General features: G+C 41.9%; 1 protein-coding gene across 1 annotated transcript in view; it reads left to right on the plus strand.

Moving 5' to 3' along the window:
• Window positions 1-13,261, plus strand: part of EPB41L4B (erythrocyte membrane protein band 4.1 like 4B) — a 263,118-nt gene that overhangs the window by 221,611 nt on the left and 28,246 nt on the right. The window contains 2 exon segments of the mRNA XM_065399132.1: window positions 5,426-5,564; window positions 6,053-6,130. Coding sequence (XP_065255204.1) covers window positions 5,426-5,564; window positions 6,053-6,130 — 217 coding nt within the window.

Below are 13,261 nucleotides of genomic sequence, written 5' to 3' on the forward strand. Positions count from 1 at the left end.
ACAGAGCTTGATCTTTTAGCTCAAGCAGTAGATGCTCATGCTTTTAGGATTAGGGGTCTCCGGTTTGATCCCTGATGCCAAAGAGCAATGAAGCATTACACTTCATTCACTCTTTATGGCAAGGGAGACACTGCCACCATGTATTGGAGGGAGGGACTAAACTGAACGGAAGGAAAGAGGGGTGATACCAGCATACATAAACCAAGAACACCAAATTCATTAGGAAGAAAAAAATGGAATATGCAATCAATGTGGGATGATAATGCCCAGCTCCTCTGGCTGGACTAATCTTCCCAATGACACTAACTATGCAATAGTACTAACTGTAGCTTTCATTTGTATAGCACATTGCATCCAGAAAGATCCCAATAAATATAGAGAGAGAATTATATTCCCAAATGTAATCACTTTTGTTATGGAACACAGTAGCTATTCTGCATCAACCAGACCTCAACATATTTTAGGAAAAGAACTGAAGAACTTGAATCAAATTGTAACTATGCTGAGATTTAGGTTGTCAAAATATATAGTAAGTACACAAGTTTGAATTTGACCAGGATACTAAGGTTAACATATGGGAACACACCCTCATGGCTTGGCCAGCAAGACATGACATGAGTCTCTTGCACCATGGTATATCAGCCCATGCTAGTTAGAAATCATTGTTTGCCAATGAGACTAAAGAGAGGAATTGACAACTCGCTCTAGGAAAGGAATGCAAGGTACATTACTCCCTGCTAATATAGGAGAGGACACATGGCATGGAATTTGGCAGCATTTTGCAGAAAGATTTTCACGAGGTTGTCTGCTTGTTGTGAATGTCCAGTGTGACTCAAACACGTATGCTTCTCTTAAATTAGGCTCTGCTTTTACAGTTCTTTCCTTAGTTAATCAGATTTATTATCGCAATGGAGAAAAATTCTCCCACAAGTTTAGAGACCCATCTGTCTCACACTATTTTGAGACAGTAGAGATCAGGAATTTGTTTACAAGGTCAGCAAATGAAAGACTGAGAAACAACTGTGAGGGGACCAGGTATTTGAGAAGATAATGAGTGGGACAGATACATTGGAAATGAAGGGAGATATGATAGAGGTATATAAAATCATGAGTGATGTGGAGAAAGTAGATAAGGAAAAGTTATTTACTTATTCCCATAATACAAGAACTAGGGATCACCAAATGAAATTAATAGGCAGCAGGTTTAAAACAAATAAAAGGAAGTTATTTTTCACACAGCGCACAGTCAACTTGTGGAACTCCTTGCCTGAGGAGGTTGTGAAGTCTAGGACTAGAACAGCTTTTAAAAGAGAACTGGATAAATTCATGGAGGTTAAGTCCATTAATGGCTATTAGCCAGGATGGGTAAGGAATGGTGTCCCTAGACTCTGTTTGTCAGAGGCTGGAGATGGATGGCAGGAGAGAGATCACTTGATCATTACCTGTTAGGTTCACTCCCTCTGGGGCACCTGGCATTGGCCACTGTTGGTAGACAGGATACTGGGCTAGATGGACCTTTGGTCTGACCCAGTACGGCCGTTCTTATGTTCTTATGCAAGGTTGGTCTTATGGTTTAACCACAATTTTGGTAGTCAAGAGATTTAAATTCTAATCGAGGTTCAAGCACAAACTTCTTGGTGAACTTGACTTCTCTGTGCTTCAATTTATTCAGATCTACCTCACTAGGGTGTTGTGAAGCTGATTTTAAAGCAGCTTGAGTTCCTCAGAAGGGGCTATAAAAATGCAAATACTATTAATGTTTATTCAGCACAAAGTCCAATTTGATGAGAGGCGGTCATTGATGGCAGGGTCAGAGAACTACTGGGAAATTTTGAGTTGATTCAGTTGAGCTCTCTAGTGGGTGAGAGAGCTTGAAAGCTGCAGAGGAGTCAAGACAGAAAGGTTGCTAGAGGAAAAGGGGTCAAAGTAGTCTATAGGAATACTTAAGACTGTAGGGATGATGATGTTTGGAAGAGAAAATAATCAATTGTGTCGATCAAGTCAGAGAATTTCTGAAGAACAGTTAAATAGATTTTAAAAAGAAGTTAACTGTCCATTATTTCTAGATTGGACAGTTTCAGAATGTGGAGTGTAATGAAAGAGGAGAGTTGATCACGAAGGAAAGGTTAGAGTGAATTTGGGTGGGAAGAATTTGAATTATGGGTAGGCAATGTCACCCACCTTCTCATCAAATTTGGAGGATTTTTCAGAAAGAAGGTAAACTAACTTGAGGATCCTCAGAGGGAGGAATGAAGTGAGTGCTTATGTTGCCAGGTCTCAGTCAGGCATGTGATAACAATTCTATCATCAAGGAGGTGTCATGCCAATAGAGATTTATCATTAACAAATCAGACAATCAGAGCAAGTCTATAATGGTGGGTGATAGACTAAAAGGAGGTGGGTAGTTTTGATATGGATAATGTCATTATAATAATGTCATAGGAGTGGAGGAAGGTTAATTCCTAAGGTAGTATAATGAAGAAAGCTAGGGTGAGTTGGTAAAGAGAATAATAACTGGCAGTGAGCTGAGATTATTGGGGAAAAGAAATGACTGAGGGTGAGGGAAAGAAATACAGTGTCAGGTACAGTAGTGAGAATGAAAGGGAGTATAGGGAGAAGGTAGTAGCAGTAGAAAAGGTTGGTAACCAAAGACAGATGGAGAGCAGTAGCTAAGAGGAGGGTAAGGAGACAGGGAATGGAGAGAAGAGAGATGGATGAGGGTGGGGAGGAGGTTGTGTTACAGAGAATGAAGAAGATATGAGAGGCCATTGAGAGGGATGGTTATAGGAATAGTAGCCACAGCCAACCCACAGAAAGTCCAGTCATGTATTAAATTGTTTGAAGGAGCTGTCTTTGGGAGGGTGAGAATGCATCAGCTGAAATGTAGAAGAACGCATTGAAAACATGGCGAATGTGAAGGTAAGAGCAATGGTATTGGCAATCCAAGAGAAAATGAAAGCAACAGGAAAATTACACAAGTGGAAGAAATAAATATTTTGAAGTGTAGTTAAAATAATGCATTTATGGAGATTCAGGTTAGAATTTTCACATTTTGATTTTGGAGCTTTTGAAAATCTCACCTTCGTTGTATAAATATCAGAATATAGATTTTCAGTTCTCCAGCCTTGCACCATTATGATGGCCCTTAAGAAAACTGCAACTCAGTGGAAGATTGCAATTAAAATGCTAGGGGCTACAGAACCAAAAGTAAATTACATATTTTCAACAAATGTTTATATAACATGTATAATTATAGAGTCTCCGAGCTTCACATTTTCACACCAGCAAAACTAAACTCTGCATTTGCAGCCCATTCAAAATAAATAATTGCAAGTACAATTTGAATAATAGATAATAAGGTCTGAAGAGACCACTGTGATCATCTAGTCTGACCTCATATGAAAAGCAAACTAGCAGACATTGTTCTGATCCATTGACCTCTGGGTTTTGGAGCCAACACACTCCCACTGCACAACCTTTTTTAGGTACTTGCATGTGTAGGTTTTGCATATACAATGGCTTCATGTTCAAATACTGAGGGCAAAATTAAGGCACCTGTGTTTGACAAGCTAGTCCTTACATTTATTTCTTCGGGGGCCAAATTCTGTTCTGGTTGAAGTCAATGTGATCTTTGCTATTGAGTTCAGTGGGAACGGGATTTAGCATCTGTTGTCTGGATTGCAAGTACAAAAAGTGAAAGGAGGAGTGCTGTGAAAGGAGTAGAGTGGTAAAAAGTCTTGTACTCAAACCTGTAGCTAGAACACAAGAGCACAGTGCATATAAGACAGGATTACAAATTCATTCCCCAGTTTAGTTGGATGTGACCTAAGAAGCCTTTCTGAATTGGCAGATTCTAAAAGAATTTCCACTTCCACATAAAATAGGAGTATGAAGGAACAGATTTACCCAGCAAGGCTGGGGGAGAGAGCCAGAGTATCCCTGCTGAGTGTGGGGAGTAAGGACTGAGAAAATGTCAGCTGCATGTTTATAAAAGAGATTAACTAGGTCAGGAGCCCAAATCTGGCTTGTTGCATCAATAAAATACCTATTTAATAAACTCAGTAGCTTTTATATTTTGTTTTAAACACAAAAACTGTGTGTCATACATGCTCTTCTGCTGTGGTGATGAATTATTGTTCTTCCATGGAAAAGAATGAACTGTGGAAGAGACAACATTAGTTGGCAAAGTCTAGTCGTTTTATAAAAGCCTTGGTATTAACCAAACCACACAGCAATTTTGTTGAGATAGGGTTGGGCAGTGTGTCATGTAACTTGTGTTAGTAGTGATTATATGGACCGCAACAATAGGTGCACAGTCCTGGATTAAAGCGAAACCAAAGTACAGGCCTTCTCTGAAAAGTGCCTGTCAAACTGGCATTGCAGGGTTCCATGTGCATTGTAATTCAGATGGTGCCAGGTTAACATTTGCTCACTTTACAAATAAAAAGAAGCAAACTTGCACTGAATTGTGACAGCCAAGCTGATTTTTTGGGGGTTTGTTGTTTTGTTTTGTTTTGTTTTCTTCACACATCACCACCAGTAGTAAAAATCCTGGAGGCAAAATTATGGCCCCAGTTACAGCTGTGCATGGATAATTGAGGACTTAAAAACTTGACCCAAACCACACTGAAGTCAATGACTTGTGATCAGTGGGGTTTTGCAATGGTAACTGAGGGAACAATATGCTCTGCAGCATTTCTTTTACTGATGACCATGTGTGAGAAGAAAATAACCCAACTTGACTGCCTGGTTTTTAAAAGAAATGGCTTCTCTGTAAACGGAGCAAATTTGATCTGGAGTCATTAGTTCTCAATAAACATGGGCTTTCACCATGTTATTTTTACAGTTACTTTTCAGAGTAGAACTGCACTTTAAAGGTATTTTGAAAATGGAAATACATACATACTGCGTGCCAAATCCACTCTGTTAACTTCACTGTTACTGTTATAACAGGGCTGATGTTGATCCTGTATATCTATTTGAGGGTTTTCTTACCAAGATGGCAAGCCTATAGAATAGCAAAATGCAAAAATGAAAACTATAAAATGAAAAAGTAATATGAAATAGTCACCAGTGTATGTTTTTAATCATACATTTTCAGTGATAATATTAATTATTTGTACATAATATCAAGTTAAATTTGAAACTACATGCCATTTAAGTTTTTGCATTTGTTGTTGATGTTTAGTCAGTATTTTTTATTGAGAAATCATTAAAGTTTAAAGAAAATCTAATTTATTTGCAAACTTAGCTGTAAATATTAAATTATGCCTGGCCTGGTGAACATTCAGAAGCACTGTAGCTGGTGTCCAGATTTTCCTTTCCCTTTCCTTCCCCCTGCCTCTCGCACCTCCAAAGCAAGTTAAAACAAAATTCTGTTATACCTTGTAATGAATGGAGCTTCATGCACTTTTAACAACCACAGTGATGAAGACGACCTTCCTCCAGCACTGGCAGCGGCTGTAGCAGCATCGACATCCGTTTCTTCAGCATCTCCCGTGTCACAGAAAACGTGTACACCACAAATGTCAGAAGGACAAACCCAGATATCACCTGGTGCAAAGGTAAGATACAAAGACGGGGTCATGTAAATAGAGTGAGAAATGATTAGAGATGATAGATATGAAAACAGAAAGTGGCTATGGTTAAATGTTCTTATGAGATGATAGTATTAACTATAATTTTACAATTGGGAGTAGTTTTTAATATGAAATTGTTGTAGCAATATACTTATACTATACTATGTATACTGGCAGCAGCTAGAAAATTAGGACATTTAGTATCTGATTCAAAGCCCATTGAAGTCAGTGGGAGTTCTTCCATCAATTTCAACGGGCTTTGGATGAGTACTCAATGAATATTTACTTGGATTTCAAAGATATATAATTTTGTTGTCCATCTCTCCATATTCACCTATCAAAACACATTTAAAATTGTATGTGTAATTTATAATCTAATTGGCTAATTTATTCTTTAATTAAATATATATTAAACTATAATTACAAATATTAAATATTTACCCAACTTGTGGGGGGGGGGTTCCTGCCTTTAGAGCCCCACGGATGTTGGAAGTACATTTGCTTTGGAGCCAGGTGACCTTTTGATGGATTTCACAGAAGCCACACCTATGGTAAATAATTCCAGTTTGCAACTAGGAATGTTTAAATGTCTTTAAGAACTATTTGAAAACCAGAATGAATATGTTCTTATGTTGCACATTGTCTAATAATCCACTTCTGAAAATCAGACCATACTTTTTGTTTGCTGAGCACCCCTTGAAGTCAGCTCAGTGCTTCTGAAAATCAGGTCATTAATGTGCACATTGTCAAATATCATGGCTGAAGCATTGGAATGAAATTCTTCTATCATGGAGATATTTACTCTCATTTTACTGGGCTGCCCCAATTTGACCAACCTCTTTGGTACCATAAATATGTGTAGCTAGCAGGGCCGGCTCTAGGCACCAGCAAAACAAGCTGGTGCTTGGGGCGGCACATTTTTAGGGGCGGCATGGCCGGCGCCAGAATGCCGCCCCTAAAAATGTGCCGCGGCCGCCCTAGCTCACCTCCGCTGCTGCTGCCTGGGAGGCAGGGGGAGACTCCGAGCGGCCGTTTCGCGCGCCGCTGCTCCCCCTCCCTCCTAGGCTTGAGAGCCTGGGGGGAGGAGGCAGGGCTGGGGATTTGGGGAAGGGGCGGAGTTGAGGCGGGGCCGGGGGTGGGGTAATTAAAAAACGGGGGGGGGCAGCCAAAATTGTGTTTGCTTTGGGTGGCAAAAATCCTAGAGCTGGCCCTGGTAGCTAGATCTGTCTTTGGGAGTGATCTTCATGTCCCATTTCTCTTCCCCCCCCCCCCCCCCCCCGCCCCCCAGCTGAGTTCAGAGATCAACCAACAACCACTCCTATATCTGTGACTATACTTTCACTTTTGGTTGGTTCAAAGTACCACACTTTGTCTTAAAACAAAACAGGCAGCCTAATACATGTTGATCATTAACTTCCTTCTTTGGAATAATAGACTCTGAAGCACATTTATGTTTTTGCTTAAAAAACAGGGATGAAGTCCAGGCCCAACTGAAGTCGATAACTAACCTCCCATTGACTTCAGTGGGGACAGGATTTCACCCCAGATTCCCAATGGATAATCTGAAGTATTACACTATGATCCTGAACTGCATTTTCCAAAGTAATCATTGCATCACAAATAGGTCAAATACCATGTAGTTCTTCTGCTTGTCACTTTGTCATGTCATCTTTATTGTCACCAAGAGATTATATTAGAAAAAGCAATAGAGGGCGCAGCATTTTCTGGCATGTATTTTTTTTTATTATTAAAAAATATTTCAGCTATGGGATATCACCAAACTCTTTATTGAACAGCTAGATCCTGTCATGTCATTATATTGTGTGGACACGCCTTTTGCTTCAAAGACGGTATGCTACATGCCACAGATTGCTCCCCGCCCTGTGTTACATTTAGATTGGGAGTGTGTTTTCTCCTTCCTGTTTCACAAAATGAAGAACATTTCACTAAGAGCCTGGGGTGCAGGAGGACTGCACAGAACTGCACCATGCTGCACCCCACTTCCCCTTGCTGTGGCTGGCCCCCTTAGTCAGCAGGTGCAGAACGGATGTGGAGCTGGGGCCACACCTCTGTTCATCCCCTTTGGCTCACTTCAGAGAGCAGTCCTGGTCCTCCCTTGACCTGCAGCTGTGAAAGGCCAGAGCACGGCTGTGAAAAATGGTGGGAAGGCTCTTTGTGCATTCATGCCCCAATCTGAGGCCTGGTCTACACTACCCGCCTGAATCGGCGGGTAGAAATCGATCTCTTGGGGATCGACTTATCGCGTCTCGTCAGGACGCGACAATCGATCCCCGAATCGACGCGCTTACTCCACCAGCGGAGGTGGGAGTAAGCGCCGTCGACTGGGAGCCGCGGCAGTCAATTTTGCCACCGTCCTCACAACAGGGTAAGTCAGATCTGATACGTCGAATTCAGCTACGCTATTCGCGTAGCTGAATTTGCGTATCTTAAATCGACCCCCCCCTGTAGTGTAGATGTAGCCTGAGCAACCCACGCTAAGGCCTGTCGCAATCTAGCCTTTAAAAAATCCACAGTAAAAGACTAGTTCTCAAAAAGTCAGTACTTTACTTCAGAAAACCTAAGAAACAGACGTTCACAGTGGAGACCCGGAGAAGTTCTGAGAGCCTGTGCATTTCTTTTCCTGAGCTCAGTTTATACCAAGTCCTTAGTATTTATACAGTTAAATGTGGCCCAGAATCAGAATTATTGTGAGTATTGCTTACTGTTCTTGGAGTGCTCTCAATGTATCCTTCACTGGAAGTGATATTTTGGTATTGGGGCTCGACATGCTACCTCCTGACTTGAGAACTACAGTGGTGGATGGAAAGACTGTAGTCACGGTGATGAGGACAAGTTTGTGGGAGGGGATTGGTCCAGGTACCTGCAAGGGTGGGGAGCTGTGGGAGGCTGCAGCTGCTAGAATGGGGTTCAGAAGTGGACACCTCTCATGGGAGGGTTGGGGAGCCTGCAATGCTCTTCCCTCAATTCTGCTTGTCTGGGGCTGGGTGGCTCTATTTTTAGGATCTTTGGGGGTCACTTGGTAGCTCCATTGTCACTTTATAGGCATTACTTAGCTAATTACTCAACCCCTTCTTGTCACAGTGCTAGCAGCAAATAAATTGCTCCTGTTGCAGCCACTTGCTACTGGCTCTGGAGCTGAGACAACTGAGAAACTCTTACACCACTGCTAGAGATCCCCAGGATTTTTCTAGCTACAATGCTGAGACCATGATCTTCAACTACAGAAATAGAGGCGGTTTCTTAGCAATTTCACAATATATTTTGGGACAACATTATCCCAAAGTTCAATATGGAAGGGTAGGAGATGTTCCAGAGCAGCTGCAACTGGAGCAGACTGTTCAATGCTCCTGCCTCTGCATCATAAAAGGAGGGACAGAGCTCCTTCTGCACCCCACAATATCTTTGTAAACCGAGGAGAAGCATCCTTGCCTACTGAAATGGCAAGAAGCATTATGGCCCTTGGAGAAATACTAAAAGAGGTGGCCACCCAGTTCCAGAAGATGAGGAACAGGAGGATTGCAGCCTCACCCCACTCCTGAATATTTCCAAGGTGAATGGACCATGAGCAAGGGGAAAAGAGGCCAGTAGTCGCAGGGAGCAGAGGGAACAGAACATGAACCTTCAGGGCTTGGAGCTCTGCAGCCAGAACCTGCAGGATTAGTTTGACAAGGCACATGCAGACTGAGACAGACATACAGGTTTCTCAGACCTCCTTCCCGCTCTAATAATGTGAAGTGATTGTGGCTAAATTAATGTGATCCCCTCTTGAACTTACATGTGTATTTCTTATTCTGAAGTACATGATATGGCATTTCAGTATATTCCTCTGAATTATTATTTTTTTTGGTCACTTATATACAGGAAGTTAGAAACTTGAGCAACTGATCCACTATAGATTAGACTTTGTAAAAAAGATAATATGGTGTTGCAGGGCCTTCCTTCTTCTGGTGACATGGTATAGGATTTATTCCTTAGTTTATTTATTCCTTATGCCAACCTTTTTTCACCCCTATTGATCTTATTGCCAAGACTATAGTTCATAAATTGACTTTCAAAAGGTTCCTTGGTTTTTCTCAGGAATGGACAAAGCACTACACACCATCAATCAACTTTTTTGTTTCATTTAACATTTACAAAGGTCAGCCTGTGTTCTAAAGAGCAGTTTGGAAATTATTGTTTGCAAACCTTACTCCACAATATTTACTGTGGACTTCAGCACACCTGTCAATTGAGTGTTGAATTAAAAAGCTTATTTACCAGAGATATGGGTCTAAACCAAAAGCAACACCCCCAAACTATGGGTAAGTCAAATTCCAAACTTTGTGACTTGGGTCCATCCCTGTTTGTTTAGTTGTGGTGGTGACAGCAGCAGGGGTGCAGGAACAATTTGTATGGTGGGGGGCTGAGAGCCATTGAACCAAACTGTGAATCCTGCATATGTTGGAAACCACTTCAAGCTAGGGGGTGCGGCAGCACCCTAGTTCCAGCACCTATGGACAGCAGGTGCTGTCACCTGGGATAGATCCTCAGCTGGCATAGATCCACTGAAGTCAATGAAGCTATGATGATTTATACCTGATGAGGAAGTGGCCCTCTGTATATATCTTGTAATTGCATCCTAGTTGGATCATATACTTGGTTGGCCATGTTGTTTAATATTTCACTTTTGTCCCACAATCGTTTAAAATATTTCATTGACATCGCTTAAATCACGTGTGCATGGTAGTGTGCCTGAACCTACAGTCCATATTCAGGCAAAACTACCAGTTTATCACTAAATCAGACAGAGTGAGCTAAACTATTACTACACATGGAAATGTCCCTTTCGTTTTCTATTGCATCAAGTCAAAAGTTTGCTTATTTTTCTGCCCTGTAGTAGTGTTTATTTTCTTAGTCATATATCTTTTGCTGTGTAGTCTTAAAAATTCAGAACAGTAGATATATACTTGCATTTTTATGGGTGAAAGTGAACATATGAATATGCACAGAGTTCTCTGAATGTGAAATTCCTTTCATACTGTAGGTTTACAATTACCCGATTTCCTCCTCCTTAAAGCCGATGGGTACAGAGCACTGACATTTGGGCTAATGCATTTGGTAACGCATCATGGTAAAAATCCCAGGTCCCAGCTCCACACTGAAAGGAAGCTCACATGGGGTGAATGAAAAGTACAAACCTAGAGGCTGTCACAGAAGGCATGGATTATATGCACTGAGATTATGGATGGAATTCAAACTTCTTAAAATGCTGTTAGCTCCCTGCAGGTGCCTAGAGGACATGACATGATCCACATGTGGGGATTTGTGGAGGTCATTCACTCCTTCCAACATCTCACAGGGAAAACAAGTCCCATGCTTCAGAGGCAACTTTTTTTCTGGATGGTAACAATTAAATAAAATGTAAACTTAGTTGATATTTTTGTGTGGAAAAATCATTTCTCCTCTGCACACTAAGCTGTAGGTTGCAGATTTCAGGTAATTTGAAAAGAGAGAGATGTTTTGGGGCTTGTGACTGGGCTGCTCTGGCACTTCCTTGTGGCCTGTCAGGACATAGCTCACCCAGCTGCGGGTCTCTGGGAGGTCTGAGGCAGCAGTGCTTTAGCCCTCTGGCCAAGGCACGCTTCAGTCCTATGCCTTCTGGGGTGTTAAGGTCCAGAGGGAATCAGGAATCCTGCTACTCAAAACACAGTCGTCCAATGAACCTTTGGTGGGACCTTGCCCTTCTGTTCAGGGCTTGTCTCCAAACAATCCATGCTTCTGCTGATCCTCCAGAGTCTTGTCATCCCTTCTAGTAAGGGCTCATCTGGCTGGCAAGCTAGTCAGTCTCTGGGCTGCAGACAGGCTTCTCTCCCATCAAGAGAAGCAGAGCTCTGCTCTCCTTCCTGGTCAGCCCAGAGCTAGGCTAGGTCTCCTTTTAACTCCCCAGTCCATGCCTAGCATTTGCTGCAGGTGTAGCAGAGTGGGGCTAACTGGGTCCACAGGCTCTCTTTAATCCCCTCGTTGTCAGTGTGGGGCCTATTTGCCCATCACAGGGCTCCACTATCAAAATACAGCATGTTCTTGTTTTCCTCTCCGAGGTGAGAGAACACACTCATTTCACTGATGTTTATGTTACAAGTGACTGTGAGAACAAGAGCAAGGCTGTTGAAAGCAGGGAAATACGGACAAAATGAGAGCTAATTTAAACACTATTAAAACTAGGGTATATCACACATAGAACATGTCTTTACAAAACTCCTATGTAACTTGTCCTCCTCTGGGAGCAGTGAGAGAGAATCAAATATCTTTCTTCTGTGGATGGGAGGTCAAATCTCGAAATATCCAGTCTTTCTGACTGAAATCTCAGAATTCTGACTGGAATATCTGGTGGGGCGGCAGGATCTGGTTTTGTTTGGTTTGTTTTAATTTTCAGTGATGTGTGCCAGATTGACAACACTGAAGACTGGCCTCTGTTCAATCACAGAGCAGGTTGTTACAGCTCTTCACCCTTGTGGGACAGTCACCCGGCTGCTGTACTAGACCCAACCTTTAGATCCCAGGTGCTTCCAGGCTTCCTAAATCTGAACAACATCCAGACATTCTCTCTAAGTCTGGCTTCTCAGGCACACTTCCAGGGCACAGATTTCTTGTGGGATGTGGGGCCTCAAGGCCCAGCTGCCCTAGGCCTACGACCAGTGCTGAACTCTCCCAGGTCTCTCCAGTACCTTAGGCACACTCTATCCAGAATTCCTTTACAGAATTGTGAATTTTTCAAAAATATAGGAGGATATAAAATGAGGAGTATCTGGATTGTGGTTTATTAAAACTGTTCTACAGTACCAGTGCCTTTTGTACCATATCCACCTCTTTTACACATCTGTAGCTTTTCAGGACCTGGAAATCAAAACACAAGCTGAAACTATTGCATTTGTGTATTAAATAAGTATGATTTGTAACACAGCTCTTCTTCTGGATCATCTGGGACGCAGGTGCTAAAACTCTGCATTAATATTCAGGGTAACTATTTGCGAGTCATGCTGGCAAATAGATACAGAAATCTCCAACCAGGATAGAACGGGGGTAGGAGCCAGCCTCTTTTAGGGCCTACAGTGAACTAAGCAGATAGGACAGAATAAGTCTCAGAGGGAAATATTAGGAACTGCCAAGCTTGGTAAGAGAGGTTAAGCTGAGGTTTATGCTGTATTCTTGTTTTTGTGTTACCAATAAAGCCAGACTCCACGAAGGGGTGAGAGTGGACATTAACTCAGAGCCTGTGGACACTGACCTGGAGGATGGGATTGGATCACAGCCAATTCACAATGATTAAATCATTAAAATAAATAGAAAAAAACATTTTACTGTCATCATGGTACATGCAGTCCATACCTGCTCATATATGCACTGTAGCAAATGTAGAAATTACTAGTGCCACATGTGCCACCTATTGGTAGAAAGTGGGAAATTATTTCCACTAATTTGTATTTACCAAGATTGTGGTATGAGTTTATATATATATGTGTGTGTGTGTGTGTGTGTGTGTGTGTGTGTGTGTGTGTGTGTGTGTGTGTGTGTGTGTGTGTGTGTGTGTGTGTGTGTGTGACAGACCCAGACCAGTGGGATACAGGAGTCTGGTAGAGGGCAAATATACTGGTCACTGGATGAGTAGTTTTCCGTTCCCTGAG

The sequence above is a fragment of the Emys orbicularis genome, chromosome 2 (genome assembly GCF_028017835.1).
Source record: "Emys orbicularis isolate rEmyOrb1 chromosome 2, rEmyOrb1.hap1, whole genome shotgun sequence".
Classification (NCBI taxonomy): Eukaryota; Metazoa; Chordata; order Testudines; family Emydidae; genus Emys; species Emys orbicularis.